The sequence below is a fragment of the Heptranchias perlo genome, chromosome 31 (assembly GCF_035084215.1).
Source record: "Heptranchias perlo isolate sHepPer1 chromosome 31, sHepPer1.hap1, whole genome shotgun sequence".
In the NCBI taxonomy this organism is placed as follows: Eukaryota; Metazoa; Chordata; class Chondrichthyes; order Hexanchiformes; family Hexanchidae; genus Heptranchias; species Heptranchias perlo.
The window spans coordinates 27,526,205-27,543,107 of NC_090355.1; the positions used below are offsets into that span (position 1 = coordinate 27,526,205).

The following is a 16,903-nucleotide window of genomic DNA, read 5'->3' on the forward strand; positions in this document are numbered from 1 at the left end:
AACATATAAAAGTCACATTATTTTAAGAATTTAAAATCTTAAAAGAACAAATGGAGTGCAGCTTTATTAAAATAATCAAAAACTGAAGCCAATGCAAATGACAAGTGTGTTTAATATCAGCTTGTCTTTCCTTTAAAGCCAAAGAAGGAAACAGAAAGAATGGCAGAAGGAGATAAGCAGAAAGACAGTTAGAGAGATACAATTTATTTTACTTTAATCTGTGAGCATTGCCACAGGAGAATAACCAGTTAATCATAGCTCCTTGGAAATTTTGAAATGGCCCCAACAGGGAAATTTCCTCTAATTACACTCCAACATCTTAGGTATATGACACTAAATCAAAAGCAAAATACTGCGGATGCAGGAAATCTGAAATAAAAACAGAAAATGCTGGAGAAGCTCAGCAAGTCAGGCAGCATCTGTGGAGAAAGAAACAGAGTTAACGTTTTAGGTCGAAGACCTTTTAGAACTGGAATATGTTAAAGGTCTGATGAACGGTCTTCGACCTGAAACATTAACTCTGTTTCTTTCTCCACAGATGCTGCCTGACTTGCTGAGCTTCTCCAGCACTTTTTGTTTTTATTCCATAGGTATACTAAATTGTTCCTGTTCCAAAATGAATCCAATTAAAAATATTGCATTTTCCAGCTAAGGACACCAGATGGCATTTCACCTCACTACTTAATGTGTTCTTATTTACACATCAGTGTAAGATGTATGGCTAAAAGAAAGAATTTTAAGTGTACAGAAGTGGGAATGGTAGTTCTGGAGTTGGCTGCAACCTGGAAATGAAAAGAGAAAAAGAATATTGAGCACATTCATCTAAACAACAATCCAAGATCCTGCTTTATTCAGCCACACACAGTCAGTCTCACTACATCGGCAGTAAGAGAAAAGTCATTAATGAGAAAAGACCATTTGGCCCATGACGCTCATCCCTCCAGTACCCTACAACTCCTCCTTTAGCATCTAACTGCATTTTGAACATCCCCGATGCTTTTGCCTCTACCATCTCGCATGGCAGATTATTCCAAACAGTTATCGCTGAGAAGTTCTACACTGGTTTCTCCCTAGTTCTGTACATTTCACACATTCTGGATACTTGCTTTAAATACACTTTCACTAATTTGAATTTATGTTCTCTCGTCTGACTTTCCTAATTGAATTTAAAGTAATATTCAGGGACTTCAAAATTACACAGTTAATTGGATATGAACACGTAACAATTTTGTCTGAAATTTCTCCCTCAAGCTATTTTAACGGAGAGTTAATCGATTTATTTTAAATAGATTAATACAGTACCTCCATTAAAACAGCAGAGGGGGGAGTCGGACGGATATGTTAAATATTCATACATTAGTGTCCCAGAAAGTAATTTCAAGCCCTGGGTTTATATTTATACCATTTAATATTTGGATTGGAGGATGCTGTATCGGAATTAGCCAGCCTCAAGTGAGACTAGAAATTAGAATGTATTTTTCTCTCCATCAATTAAAATAAAAGGGCTAGACAAATATCTGGAAATGAAAGAAAATAATGGTGATCAGACAGAGCTCTTTAAATGCTGATGATGCAAACTCAGCTCCTGGACTTCCCCATAGTAGTGGTGGCACAGAAAGTAATAAACTTAGCCACTGCTAGCCTGACTGACCTGAAGCCGTCCCATTTCTTCAATACTAGACTAGTTATGTGGTGATATCGTAACTCTCCATCAAAATGAGGTCGGGGGTGTACTTTGACATTCACTGAATGAGTTATTCTACCTCAGCCAGGGCACTAGATGGCGCTCTGCACCGCAACATAGTCTCCAGTTTGAGCAAAAATCATCTTGACTATTATACATGCACCTTTCATCAGCTGGTAACAGACCCATAATACAGTTAACTGGTGGGATTGACAGCTCACGATAATACCACCTTTTCGGTCAAAGGAAGAAATAATTCCGCAGGGAACAGCAGGCCGCTACATTAAAAGCATGATGTGGAGATGCCGGTGATGGACTGGGGTGGCCAAATGTAAGGAGTCGCACAACACCAGGTTATAGTCCAACAGCTGTTGGACTATAACCTGGTGTTGTGCAACTCCTTACATTAAAAGCAATAAAACATCCAAGTTTATTTTTGTTGTGCAAGGGTATTAAGGGTTATGGAACCAAGACAGGTAGATGGAATTAAAATACAGATCAGCCATGACCTAACTGAATGGCGGAACAGGCTCAAGGCGCTGAATGGCCTACTCCTGTTCCTATGTTCCTAAGTTAAAATAACCAAACCAGCACTGAGATTTTGTAGATACTACAGTTTCATATACACACATGCAGACAGTGAAGTACTAATTCAAATCCTTACCAGTTCTCCTCACTCCATTGAGTATTCCGGGATTCCATCAAGTGGAAAGTGTAGGCATGTCGAGATTTATCAGACGTGTTTAAAGCACTTTTGTGCACAACTTCTCCATGAATGAGGACAAGCCCCCCTGCGTACAGCAAATCATCATGTCTTATTTTACACTCACACAAAGATCTTAATAACTTATTCAAATTAACACTCAGGTTAACCTCAATTTACATTCATTAATTTCTGCATTTATATTGCAGCACTTTTAATATAAATAAAATAGCTGCCTCCAGTGGCACTGAGACCCAGTTCCCACCCCCCCGAATGTAAATGAGGCAAATTCAAAGCACCAGCAATGCTCACACATGACGGAACTGTCAGGTAATTTTAGGATGTAAAATACTAATGGAAGCTCAATGTTAAGTAAAATGACACAACACATCATTCACATCAGGCAGACTGAAGGCTCAGCTACAACTGGAATCCACAGCTTATGGGGGCATAAATCATTTACCTTCTTCCTTACTTTTAACCGCCACCTGACAAAATACTCACCAGGCCTTCCTTGAGGGCGATGCTGAAACTGCTTTTAACCAGTTCTGAGGTAGTGCTGAAGTGCAATGGGCCCCGATGCCAATTTATGTTTTGCTTCCTTCCTTCCAAAGAAGGGACTGGCCTAGTCTTGCTGCTTCCCCTCTGATTTCCCTCCATCCACAGTGCAGGCAATCACAGGAGTCAGCCCATTTCCTGCTATAGAATGGAGCATCAGATTACAGCTCCAGCACCCTGCCCAAGTGCAAATATTCTGAAGTAATTCATTTTAGACAGGGCCACTGATTTACAATGACTGATTAAAGTCAAATCTATTTCTCCTGCAAAAGAATCCAAAATTTTTAAACCAGTGTTTTGGAGATCACATTCTGTAATTCCTTTTGCTTGTCTGTGAAAACCAAAAACCAGTGCCCCTGACTACAGACCAAATAATATAAAGAGTAACAGAGGCCTGGTGGTGAATTCAATGCAGTAATTTAATCTCATGGTTCTGCTGATGTTCACAAGTATTTCTGACATCTTCAGAGGCACTCAACTGCATTACTTGTAATCTGTTCCTATCCACCAATATTCTATATTTACAGTTTGCATCAGTAACTCTGACCAGCATGCTACAATATATTGATACTATATAATACAAAACACTGCAGTCAACTTTCATTACCAGCCCAGTCTAATAAAAATGATATCTACCTTTCTTAACTGGAACAGGGATGAATTCATCAGCCGGATAATCACGTTCCTTTCCGATAAATTTGGTCAGCGGATACTCTCCTTTTGGGGTGCGTAACATCCTTCGTGTAATACCAGCTGTCAGACAGAAAAAAGGTTACTTAACAAAGCACTGTATAATGGGCATGAACAGACTTTGAAAATCTAAGACAATGAACAGACTTTATACAATGTCTTAGATTTTCAATCAGTAATTACACACGTTTTTGTATCATATTTTGAGAATTTTCCAATTTTTTCTCTACTTCCTTTATGCTGTCCTGTGCCACGCAGTTTCCTCAGCTGAGGAAGCAAGCAGGCAGCCTACTCCCAGGCCTCTGTCAGTGCCACTGGCTAGAAGAACCATAGAATGGCTCGTGGTGACTATCTTTCAAAATCTTGCCACTCTGCCCATAGAATCACCTCCATCCAGCACTTCGCCACAGCAGCACGGCTGAGATTGGAAACTTCATAACTAATAGACAATGTCAAGGTCTAATGGTTTCAATAAGACAGCTCCCTTAAAATAGCATCAGTGTACTATTAATTACACGGGAGACCTCAGGTTCAAGGGAGTCAAGATTCCTACCTGTGTGGGAGCCGGGAATGAACCAAAGGCAGCCATTCTCCTCAGTTGCATCCTCCAGCGCAATCCAAAAACCTATAAGGGAGCTGAGAGGTTCCGTATATAGGAAGGTGGCATCCTGATGAGGGTTCACTGGAAACAGCAAGAACAAGATTGAGTGGAGATTAACCAAGGATGAATCTACTGGACTGAAATCAGGTCATCAATTCAAGGCCATGTTTCCCGTGTTTAAACCTTCTCTATTAAAACCTATACAAACACACACTATCACTTCCTCACTGAGTGGTGGCAAAACCATCACACTACGCCAACACCACTCTGAATCTCCCCTTCCACTGTTTAAAAAAAAAGTCAGAGGGATAAAAGTAACAGAGCTAGTAATGAGATTATTAGTAAACAGAGATTAATTATTAAAAAGAAATTAGTCCCAGTTCTTGTGGTGCATTTGGGCCTCGGGCAAAATGCAGTTAATTGAGTTCTCAGAAATGAGGCTGGTTAAGAAGATCCCAAGATAAGGTTTTGTTAATCAGTTGCCAAAAATGTGTTTCCCCTTTATCATCATCCAGTTTCATTTACAGAGCAAACAGAAGGCCATTCAAGTGACAGGTCTGTTGTGTAGAAGGAGGGAAGTTTGGTCATACCTTCACCACCAATCCTTGGTTGCTGAAGAAAAAACACAGTAACATGTTGTTAGCACTTTGTACAACCCTACACTGCAGCAAATTACTCAATAAAATAACACCACCCTCAAAGTATCCTTCGACAGATTATTCAGGGCAATTAGTACACGGTAGTTAACATGGGATTGAACTGATGAAATTCAATCATGTGCCTTATGATTCTCAACATTTCTATGACAGGTACATGGTCATAAAATTCAACGGCCCGGAATTTGCTCATAAAATAACGGTGAGGCCAACAGCTCGCCGGCTGAGTCACCATTGGAATGAATGGACCAGCGTAAAGTTGCTGGTAACAAACTAATCAACACAGAAAAAGATACACATAGTTTTTGTTAGGTCTAAGCTAACTTTTAACAGAGTGGTAAGTCTTAATGACTGTCAAACAACCTCAATGGCACTGAAAATTAACTTTTAAAAATGTGGAGTCTCATTTTTTCTGATTTTAATTGTTGGATTTTTTTTAAAAATTATATTTTGTTTACTTTTTCTTTGTTTCTTTTATCTCTGTCTTATAATTAAATATTTCTTACCCTCTATTTCGCTTTCTCTAACTGATTTTACATTGAATTTACTGTTCTAGTTTGCACTTCCTGGTTCTGACTCAGCGTGGTTTGCCTAGTATGCTTCAATCTGATTGATTAAGGGGACACACAGTTCCTTGCCCCGCTCACACAGCTCACAAAAGCCCGGGAGAGGACGCTGCACTTTTTTCAGCTCCCCATTGCAGCAGGTTGGTGCCCAGAAGCCCGTGCATAGTTTGTGGGTAAGTTTAAATCTAATAGCGGCGGGCACCATTTGTTTGCCGCTCAGTGCAAATTCCGGGCCATTATATCATCAAATGGGCTGGTGTCTTCATTAGTGTACCCCATGTTTGACCAGAAGACGAAGCCAGCATGTCTAAGATTGTTACAAAATTATTGGTTGAATCAGCATTAAATGTTGGAAGGGGTTAGCTAGAAATGTTTAGACTCCAAAACATTTATTGCTCCGCACCCGAGCTGCTACTGCTAAATTAAGAGACTAACTGACATCAACAAAACATTAAAGAGGCAATTTATTCAAAAGCAATTGCCCTATAACCCATAAACCATTTGGCTTCTCCTATCTCATCCACCCAGAACAAACCTATAGTTCCCCCCAACATAGCAGCAACTATTTCTTAAATGATTCCATGTTTTTGCCTCTACTATCCTACTAGGAAGTCCATTTCACCAGTCGAGCACGCTGTGTGAAGAGCTTCCTGCAGGAGATACGTAAATACTTATTATTGTCTCAGGCACCATCTTTTAAGCTTCAGAAGTGAGTGTAGATATTTTACATAAAACTCCCTGTCATGTAACATCATGACATTCCAGTCCAATCACTTCATGAATGAGGAGTGGGACTCGCAGTCCCACCATTCCCATTCATAATGTCATATCTAGGAAGAATTATTTTTCTCTACCAATTTTATACCCACCTCTCCTGAAACTGTTGAATTCCTGCTAAGGAATGGTTCAACCAGCATTGGGTGCCGTCCAGTAACTGACCCAAGTGGCCATTCTTCACATATGAGTCATGAAAGTGAGTGCCGGCAGGGTATTTGACTGTGGGGGGCATCACAGCTGAGCCTGACCCTGTCCTCATCTGATGTCTATAGGCACACTACCAACTGCGGTCAAGTGTATAGCTATCAGAAGTAGGAATTAAAGCTGATTTTCTTCTCCATAACCCAGGAAAACTGATGCCAATTGTAGTGACCCCATTATCACTCTGGTTGAGATTAACAAACTCAGGGGTAGAAATTAGTCCTTCCTGGTTTGTTTGACTCAGCTACTCACTATATAAGCTTGCTGAACCATTGGGGGAGCCATCAAGGGACATTCTATGCAAAAGGTCTACTCCCAGGCTGCCTCTAACGCACAGCTCCAACCCATAAAACACCGGCAAAACAGAACAGACATCACCCTTTTACTACATTTAAGGAAGGCAAGATAATATTGCATACCTTTTACTTTAAAAACCGCACTGAAAATAAAATTAAACATAGTACAATGGAAATAATAGACTGAAAGATGCATCGATATCAAAGGTTTTGCTCCAGGATTTGTTTTATCTTTCAGCTTCCAGACATACCAAATCTCTGATTATTTCTCGGCTTTCACAATCTCCTCACATACCTTGAAGATGTACATGCTCTGCACAATGACAGGTTCCTGTAGATCCAACTTCCGGGCCACTTCCTGTCACACACAGATATAAACTTATTTCACAATTGAAATATATTTTCTCCCCTTTGGGTCTCCCATATCTGTATCATTCCCTGAGCAAAGAGAGCAGCCAAGCAACCTGCTCTCAAACCTCTGCTTAAGCTGCTCTCAAGTAGCTCACAAGAGGTGAGAGCAACAGGGATTCTTTCTGTTAGTTTTCCCTTCTCTCTTCTGGAGGAGCACATGGATTTAAATCAACACAACCAAGGCACAAGGAAGACATTCAAACCATGAGACTGATCACCAGCATCAGAGAAAAATCTTAGTCATTTTAGTTCTTAAAAGGAGGTAACTTAGAGGGTACCTTGCACAGCCATACACAATAGTAACAGATATAGAAAAGATAAATCTGGAAAATTAAGTTAAACTGACAACAGGACAAGGGGCACAGGTTCAAACTGGCAAGGCCAGGAAGTTACTCACACAAAGAATGATCGACCCATGGAATGAAGTACAGGTGGGTAGTGGAGGAAAAAAACATGGAAACATTTACGTGTTGGAGGGTCTGATGGGGGTCACTATAAGTACTTTTTAAAATGGATCACCTAGGATGGACTAAATGACCACCTCATCCATATCTATTTTGTGGATGCCTGTTCTGATGGCACAGCTTAAATCAAGGATGCATCGCGTAGATAACCACAAGCCCAAACTTGGGTCCTAATGCTAATTGCACTCCCTACAGAAACAGCATTAAAAGATGCAGAAAATTTATCAGTATATCAAAGACATGCACAATCAGAGGGTCAGGGCTGAGTGTCAATGCTGTAATTACAGTCAGAGGACCAGGGCTGAGTCTCAGTGCTGTAAATACAGTCAGAGGACCAGGGCCGAGTCTCAGTGCTGTATTTACAGTCAGAGGACCAGGGCTGAATGTCAGTGCTGTATTTACAGTCAGAGGACCAGGGCTGAATGTCAGTGCTGTAATTACAGTCAGAGGACCAGGGCTGAGTCTCAGAGCTGTAAATACAGTCAGAGGATCAGAGCTGAGTCTCAGAGCTGTAAATACAGTCAGAGGACCAGGGCCGAGTGTCAGTGCTGTAATTACAGTCAGAGGACCAGGGCCGAATGTCAGTGCTGTATTTACAGTCAGAGGACCAGGGCTGAATGTCAGTGCTGTAATTACAGTCAGAGGATCAGAGCTGAGTCTCAGTGCTGTAAATACAGTCAGAGGATCAGAGCTGAGTCTCAGTGCTGTAAATACAGTCAGAGGATCAGAGCTGAGTCTCAGTGCTGTAAATACAGTCAGAGGACCAGGGCTGAGTCTCAGTGCTGTAAATACAGTCAGAGGACCAGGGCTGAGTCTCAGTGCTGTAAATACAGTCAGAGGATCAGAGCTGAGTCTCAGTGCTGTAAATACAGTCAGAGGACCAGGGCTGAGTCTCAGTGCTGTAAATACAGTCAGAGGACCAGGGCTGAGTCTCAGTGCTGTAAATACAGTCAGAGGACCAGGGCTAAGGGCCAGTGCTGCAATTACAACAACTACCACAGATGAGTAGTTTCAGCAAGGGACTTTAATGCAGTTTGAGTGTGAAAAATGGATTTCCGACAGTGTAGTTACAGCATAGATCTGGCTCTTGCCAATTGGCAATAGAAGGCTGTTGGTGCCAGATTCAGAAAAATCCGCCGTCTATTTAGTTCAGAATCTGCCTGGAAGGGGCTGCTTTTCTTTTAAATTATTGAGAAACCTAGTGAAGGGCCTGGGCCAATAAGGTTTTACACACACGGAAAAAAGAAACAAGCCACCAACACGTTTATGAGGTGATTCCTTTTGGGTGTTTTTTTTCCACACATTTCCTGACTCCTTGCAGTTCAACAGGTGCCCATCACCTTCTGGCATCACCAGCCGAGCCTCCATGCTGACTTCCACCTGCAGTCACTGGACACCAGTCGCTTTTGTCCTTCCTGGAAACTGCTTGTATGTGGACATTGTGTGAGGACAGGATTAGGTTTGGTTGTGTTACAATCCATACACCCCTCCCACCCCACAGCCCCCCTTCTAACGCCACTATGTAAACTGATATTGCTTGGATGAGGTACTTGAAAGAAAACTGTTGGTGGGGGAAGAAAAAGTGTTGTTAAAACTGGATTTAACAAAATTTTTTTTTTATTTCTGTTTAGTGCTCAGCCAATATAAAATGGCAGAAACCATTTCAGTCTGATGTAGTGTGAGAACCTTTATCAGGCATCACTGCTACACCCGCTGGAATAAGTTCCTGTATTCCAGTAGTTGCAGCGACACTCAGTTACATTGATAGTAAACTTAAGAAAGACCCACCTGCACTTTGGGTGAACACGTGAGATTTTTGAATATAGGCTCCAAGGCATGAAGAGCTGTGGAGAAGAAAGAGTCACGTTAAAAAGTGAGTGTCTGTGTGAGAGAGATATCCTGTTTGAAGTGAGACATTAGAATGAGCGCCTAGTGGGACTCACTTGGAGCGCAGTCTGAGCCTCATTGCCCCATCAATCATATTTTTTAACATTACAGCACAGAGTCTCAGCTGCCATAAGGTCCTACATGATGCTTAATTTTTTTTGATCTTCCTATAAAGCAGAGAGACTTACCAGAATGATAAAAGGTATGGGAGTGTGTATATCGGGGGGGGGGGGGGGGGGGGGGGGGGGAGGGGGAATTTAAACTATCTGATATTTCTAACTGGCCTCTAAGACATATGTTGAAAATAAAGAACTCAAATTTATACCACAAAAAGACTCTATTGCTCTGTGTTGGGTTATTTGATCTCAGTTTGATGTCAGGGGGGATATTTCAATTAGTCTCAGTTCTCCTGGGTTAAAGAGTGGAAAAACACCCTAGCATTCCCTCCCCGATCACTTAAAGATGAACAGAAAGCCCAGCAAATTGGAAAAAAACCAGCCTGATGTGAGCAGACAGGAAGGCTTTGCAATCCATTGAATGGTCCCATCTCCTTTATGAGCATTTTGTTGATATTTGGAATCTAATAATCTCACTAAAGTTTTCAGTGAATGTCGCTGGTTCCCTCGGTAGCACGTTTCCAGCATGTGCTTGCGTTGCTTCGCTCACAATAAAATAATGCGCTTTTTTTGAGTCATTCTATACATTTCCAAGTAGTGTAAAACAGACCTTACCGTGTCCAATTTTATTTAAGGATTCCTGCTTTGGTACAAGGAAGTCACCTGAAGAGTAAAATGAGAATGAGCAGTGTCCTGATCTGCACTGGCTGAGTAAGACATCTTTCTAATTCATCTAAGGCTTTTAGACTTCCCAGTTGCTCAGTTGGTAAAGATGATTCCCAGTGAGTAGCTAGGCCACACAGAAGGTCCCAGGTTTGATCCTTACCTATGCTGTTGCCTGGGCAGTAGTAAGGGCTCCACAAATGGCCTTCATGCCCCTTGGTTAGGGAGAGAGGAAAAAAAAAAATCAGCAAAGTCCCCACTCATGATCACTTTCCAGTGACTCCTGTTGGGCAGTGAATGTACATGGACATTAAGTGAAAAGATGATTGAGATCCACTGTAATCCCTTGTCCATGCTGACATTCACTGTCAAAGCTCACCCATGAAGAATAACCATGTGAGCAAGGTACTGGAGGACAGCCAGTGCCCATGGAACAATACCCCAACAGTAGTCAGTGATTTCAGAAGAGGAAAGGAAAAGATTTACAGGGAAATAAAGAACAGGTGCTTGTTCTGGCATGTTGGAGGTCCAATGCACTGCACAACAGAGTAAACTGACATGAGTTAGCAGCTATGATCCCTTACTTGCTGGGGTCCTGATCTTGGTAACTTCCTGAGATACCATGACTAAGTGGAGACCATGGGAAGAGAGAGCGAAAGAGCCACCACTCACACTGCCCTCTGTCACCTTCAAGCTAATGGTTATAGGATGGCATGGTGGGGCAAGGAGGAAGTCAACCAACTCCTCACCTGCAAAGACTTAAAAATGGGGAGAAAATACCTCTTAAAAAAGAGGCAGTTTCACCATGAAATAATCACACGTAGTATATAAGAATGAGCGAATCTGCATTTATCTAGCGCTTTTCACCACTTTAGGATGTCCCAAAAGACTTAAAATCCAATGACGTGTAGTCACTGTTGTAGGCAAATGCAGCAGCTGGTTTGCGCAGAGCAAGATCCCATAAACAGCAATGAGATAAATGATCAGATAATCTGCTTTAGTGGTGTTGGTTGAGGGATAAATATTGACCAGGACACTGGGAGAACTCCCCTGCAGATTACTAGTTTGATGTCCATTAATAGAATCTCAGGACATAAACTTCCTAGAGTCCTGGCCAACATTGTTCCCTCAGCCAATATCACTTACAGCAGATTAACAGGCCATGCGTTTCATTGCTGTTTGTGGGCTGTTGCTGGTGCAAAATGGCTAACTTGTTTGCCTACATAATAACAGTCACTGCACTTCATAAAACAATTCATTGTGTGAAGCGCTTTGATGTGATAATAAGGTACCATATAAATGCAAATATTTTTATTATTAATGAACCTGAATACAGGTCACATTCTCCTTTACCTTTGCTATCAAACACTCCTTTTTCAAAGAAGAATCGAATTTTGTCCCCACTTGTCAGGAAGTAGTCAGCGCTTCCCTAAAAAAAGGAGTTGTAACAATTAACAGCAAGTGCTCTACAAAACAGAACTTGTTATGAAGCAGAGATCTATTATCCAACCTGCAACACACTCACTCACCTGCATCTTTTGAGGCCAGTCAGCAATGCATTAAGACAAAGAAAAAATATATAATTCATTTCAATCTTTATTGGCCATGAAATGTCAGGAGAATTGGACTATCACATCACATGTATTAATTTGTGAAAAGTAAATGAAAATAGATAGTAGGAAGAACTTCTTTACTTAAAGACTGAAACATTTGGAATAATCTGCCAGGGTAGGATTGTTGTGATGAAAACATTTGGGACTTTCAAAGTGCAGCTGGATGTTATAAGGGGAGAGTCAGTGCACTAGAGAGAAGGGCTTCAATTGTCTGAATGCTATTTTCTCATCCTTCAGTTTTTTATGGTCTTAAAAACAGCAAAACAATTTGGCATTTACTCTTGATTAAGATCATTTTTCTCCAGATCAACACTTTTTTGGGTCATTTATTTCTCTTCATTTCCACTCCTGTACCACATACATTCCCTGACAGAAAGAGGTGACGTGGAGTCATGTCCCAGATTCTATCAATCTTGCTCTCTTAACTGTAAGGGGGGCAAGCCAGAAGTTATCTCAATTGGGGAGGGCAAAGTTGGCAATACAAGATGTAGGGAAGCCAAAAAAAGAAAGAAGATAAAACTCCCCCCCAAAAAAGGTACTAAACAACACAAGTACATAAGCAAGAAGCCATTTTCAGCTTTGCCCATAAGTTGGATGGGTCAATCTGAGGCAAGTTACCATTCCTTTTTTAATTGATAATTTTAACTAATTAAAATAACTCATCTGTAATTATAGCACTGGCATACACACACTGCCACAGTGATCACTGTCACACATACAGCAATACCCAATTCTCTCACACATACCCAAACACCAACCTGTAATTTATGCTGCTCCTCTTCGTGAGTCGAGAATTCAGTATGAAGGTGTTGGGGAACGTCCATCTCATCAATAATGTTTGACATCCGTGCTCTCAAGGAGTCACACTCCTCAGCTGTGAAAAAACCTTCAATTGCAACAAAGCCATCTTTCCTAAACTGGAGATGGGAAGAAAGCATGTTTTAACAGGCAAATTAGATCAGAACTTGCTCATTAACTTATTTACCCAAAGAAATAATTGTCAGTTTGGCTTAGTAGTAACCCTCTCACCCCGAGTCAGAAGGTCACAGGTTCAAACCTCACTGTAGGACTTCAGTACTTAATCCTGCCTGTAGCTCAGTGCAGTACCGAGGGAGCACTGCATTATCAGGTGTCATCTTTCAGATGAGACATTAAACTGAGGTCTCATCTGTGTGTTTGGGCAAATTAAAAGATGCTGTGACATTATTCAAAGAGCAGGGGAGTTCTCCTGGTTTTCCAACTAATATTTATCCCTCAACGAACAGATTATTTGGTAATTATCTCATTTGCTGATTGTGCAACCTTGCAGTGGCAAAATTGGCTGCTGCATTTCCCTACATAACAGCAGTGACTACATTACAAAAGTAATTAACTGGCTGTGAAGTGCTTTGGGATGTCCTGAAGATGTGAAAGGCGTTCCATAAGTGCACGTTTTTCCTTTCTTTCTTTAATCTGCCAGAAAGTAGTACAGGCAAAAATAGTGATATTCAAAATGAGGTTGCATATTACTATATTAGTTAGGGTGCCAGGGGGAATGCTTACACATTTCAGTGAAGCTGGTGTTAGGGGCACTACAATTAGCTTCAGCACCCCTGGGTTTCAGGGGTGGGGATCATCCAAGGTTCCTGCTCCAGCTTGTTATACAATATTCCCTGTTGAGATGGCTAATACAGACAGGACTGGCCTCAGCTTTGATGCCCAATGTGTTTGAATAGCCTGCCAAGACCCACTGGAACGATATCCCAGTGTGTGTTAATGTCTTCAGGAGCAGAGAGGAAAAATAAACTTTAAAAATATAGGGAGTTGCACAACACCAGGTTATAGTCCAACAGCTTTATTTGAAATCACAAGCTTTCGGAGCTTTGATCCTTCCTCACCTGACTTGTGATTTCAAATAAAACTGTTGGACTATAACCTGGTGTTGTAAGATTCCTTACAGATAGGGTTAGATGAAGTAGGGAGGGAGGAGGCGCGTGTGAAGCATAAACGCGGGCACGTTGGGCCAAATGGCCTGTTTCTGTGCTGTAGTTTCGATGTAACTCCATGTTTGACAAATTACTCTCCCAATCGGTTAGAAGAAACGGACAAGTTTCACCAAAGATATTGCCTCTACTTCCACCGATTACTGCAGTACAATTGAGGCCTCTATGCGATACAGGCGGGTATAATGTGGATTCCCGCTCCCCTCCCCTCCCCACCCCACCCCACAAGTTGTGTATCCAATATTTACACATTAGGTGCTAACAATGTAACATTGTAAAGAGATGGTAACAGAATCTTCCGGGAGACGTTCTAAAAGTTGCAGAATCAACTCTGTAGTTTGCGAGTGTCACTCACCGCCGTGCCGAGTTCAGCAGCGTCCATCGTGTTATTTTAAGTGTTCCCCGTCTACAAACATACGAAAATATCCGATGGGAAAAGACCAGTTGCCCAATCTTGCCTGTCACATAAAAGTCGTCATGCCTATGGACACGAGTCAGACACTCCACCAGCTGCCGTGGCCGGTTAACGAGTGGATTAACTGGTTAATGGGATTAGCAAAGTACACTACACTGCACCCGGAGCTTTTAGGTTTTGCTTTAGGGGGTCAAAGGTGAGTGTGTAAAAAATAAATAAACTACCAGCAATGCGCATGCGCTAGTCCCTGGCCCCCTAAATAAACATTTTCACAATTGCAGCGGTTCCCGAAACAAATATTTTAACTGGAGTCAGATTCACCATCTGACCTAAAAGCAAAATCATCAAAGGTAGAGTAAACGGGCAGTTTCGAAATGATTAACCACTAAATGAAGCTAATCCTTTACAGATGTCAGACAAGGGGCCTCTCTTGGAGACGTTAATCAGTTTTTTCAGATGCTGACAGGCGTGCTGTGTACTTCTTGCAATGGTTCCATCTGTGTTTCTGTGGGTGCATTCACACGCCAGCTTCACATTCCCAGTGTACTGCTTTCCATTGCCGCAATTGGTGTGTCAACAAAGCAACAATTGTAAACAATTTTACAACACCAAGTTATAGTCCAGCAATTTTATTTTAAATTCACAAGCTTTCGGAGATTTTCTCCTTCCTCAGGCAAAAGGAGAAAATCTCCGAAAGCTTGTGAATTTAAAATAAAATTGCTGGACTATAACTTGGTGTTGTAAAATTGTTTACAATTGTCAACCCCAGTCCATCACCGGCATCTCCACAACAAAGCAACAGGCAAGGCAGGCAAAAATGGAAACTTAAGTAGAACTCTGAGCATTTTGTTGTTCCTTCTGGGAATAAAGTGGGAAATATTTTTAGTTCATATAAATTTAACTGTCATGTGTGCAGTTGTGAAGTCATTGTACACATGTCAACAGTCTCCACGGCGATTTAAACCCAGAAAGTAAGACTGGGTTTTAGAGGAGCAATATAAATCACTTCTCCAAACATAAAGTCTCTCTCGGTTCACTTGTTGCAGTATGAATGCACCCTGTGATCCATTGGTTTTGCTTTCTCTGTGATGATTAATTTTCCTTGTAAACAAAGTTAGGCACTTTCTGTGTTTACCTACCGACATAGAATCATAGAAGTTTACAACATGGAAACAGGCCCTTCGGCCCAACATGTCCATGTCGCCCAGTTTATACCACTAAGCTAGTCCCAGTTGCCTGCACTTGGCCCATATCCCTCTATACCCATCTTACCCATGTAACTGTCCAAATGCTTTTTAAAAGACAAAATTGTACCCGCCTCTACTACTGCCTCTGGCAGCTCGTTCCAGACACTCACCACCCTTTGAGTGAAAAAATTGCCCCTCTGGACCCTTTTGTATCTCTCCCCTCTCACCTTAAATCTATGCCCCCTCGTTATAGACTCCCCTACCGTTGGGAAAAGATTTTGACTACCTTATCTATGCCCCTCATTATTTTATAGACTTCTAAAAGATCACCCCTAAACCTCCTACTCTCCAGGGAAAAAAGTCTCAGTCTATCCAACCTCTCCCTAGAAGTCAAACCATCAAGTCCCGGTAGCATCCTAGTAAATCTTTTCTGCACTCTTTCTAGTTTAATAATATCCTTTCTATAATAGGGTGACCAGAACTGTACACAGTATTTCAAGTGTGGCCTAACTAATGTCTTGTACAACTTCAACAAGACATCCCAACTCCTGTATTCAATGTTCTGACCAATGAAACCAAGCATGCTGAATGCCATCTTCACCACCCTATCCACCTGTGACTCCACTTTCAAGGAGCTATGAACCTGTACTCCTAGATCTCTTTGTTCTATAACTCTCCCCAACGCCCTACCATTAACGGAGTAGGTCCTGGCCCGATTCGATCTACCAAAATGCATCACCTCACATTTATCTAAATTAAACTCCATCTGCCATTCATCGGCCCACTGGCCCAATTTATCAAGATCCCGTTGCAATCCTGGATAACCTTCTTCACTGTCCACAATGCCACCAATCTTGGTGTCATCTGCAAACTTACTAACCATGCCTCCTAAATTCTCATCCAAATCATTAATATAAATAACAAATAACAGCGGACCCAGCACCGATCCCTGAGGCACACTGCTGGTCACAGGCCTCCAATTTGAAAAACAACCCTCTACAACCACCCTCTGTCTTCTGTCGTCAATCCAATTTTGTATCCAATTGGCTACCTCACCTTGGATCCCATGAGATCTAACCTTATGTAACAACCTACCATGCGGTACCTTGTCAAAGGCTTTGCTAAAGTCCATGTAGACCACGTCTACTGCACAGCCCTCATCTATCTTCTTGGTTACCCCTTCAAAAAACTCAATCAAATTTGTGAGACATGATTTTCCTCACACAAAACCATGCTGACTGTTCCTAATCAGTCCCTGCCTCTCCAAATGCCCGTAGATCCTGTCTCTCAGAATACCCTCTAACAACTTACCCACTACAGATGTCAGGCTCACCGGTCTGTAGTTCCCAGGCTTTTCCCTGCCGCCCTTCTTAAACAAAGGCACAACATTTGCTACCCTCCAATCTTCAGGCACCTCACCTGTAGCGGTGGAT

At 41.7% G+C, this 16,903-nt stretch overlaps 1 protein-coding gene across 2 annotated transcripts; it reads right to left on the minus strand.

Annotated features, from left to right (window-relative positions):
* Positions 1–562: 562 nt before the first annotated feature.
* Positions 563–14,486, minus strand: phyhd1 (phytanoyl-CoA dioxygenase domain containing 1). Of its 2 annotated transcripts, none has more exons than XM_067969801.1 (11): positions 14,224–14,481; positions 12,645–12,803; positions 11,627–11,702; positions 10,226–10,273; positions 9,396–9,451; positions 7,028–7,090; positions 4,827–4,848; positions 4,189–4,317; positions 3,582–3,698; positions 2,349–2,475; positions 563–782 (listed from the first exon to the last, which is right to left on the minus strand). In XM_067969801.1, exons 1-11 carry the CDS (start codon positions 14,248–14,250, stop codon positions 737–739), a joined length of 870 nt encoding a protein of 289 aa, XP_067825902.1. In that variant the 5' UTR covers positions 14,251–14,481; the 3' UTR covers positions 563–736. The 2 variants fall into 2 exon arrangements, 1 of the variants encoding a protein (XP_067825902.1); XR_010958141.1 differs by lacking the exon at positions 563–782 and adding an exon at positions 2,892–3,086 and having other exon boundaries at positions 2,387–2,475; positions 14,224–14,486.
* Positions 14,487–16,903: the final 2,417 nt, after the last annotated feature.

Bases quoted from the DNA above. Each gene is read 5' to 3' on its own strand.
- phyhd1 (XM_067969801.1), bottom strand. From the start codon at position 14,250: ATGGACGCTGCTGAACTCGGCACGGCG. The intron at 12,804-14,223 runs GTGAGTGACACT...TCCCATCTCCAG, and splicing joins CTGCTGAACTCGGCACGGCG to TTTAGGAAAGATGGCTTTGT. The intron at 2,476-3,581 runs GTAGATATCATT...TGCTGTACGCAG, and splicing joins CCCTGTTCCAGTTAAGAAAG to GGGGGCTTGTCCTCATTCAT.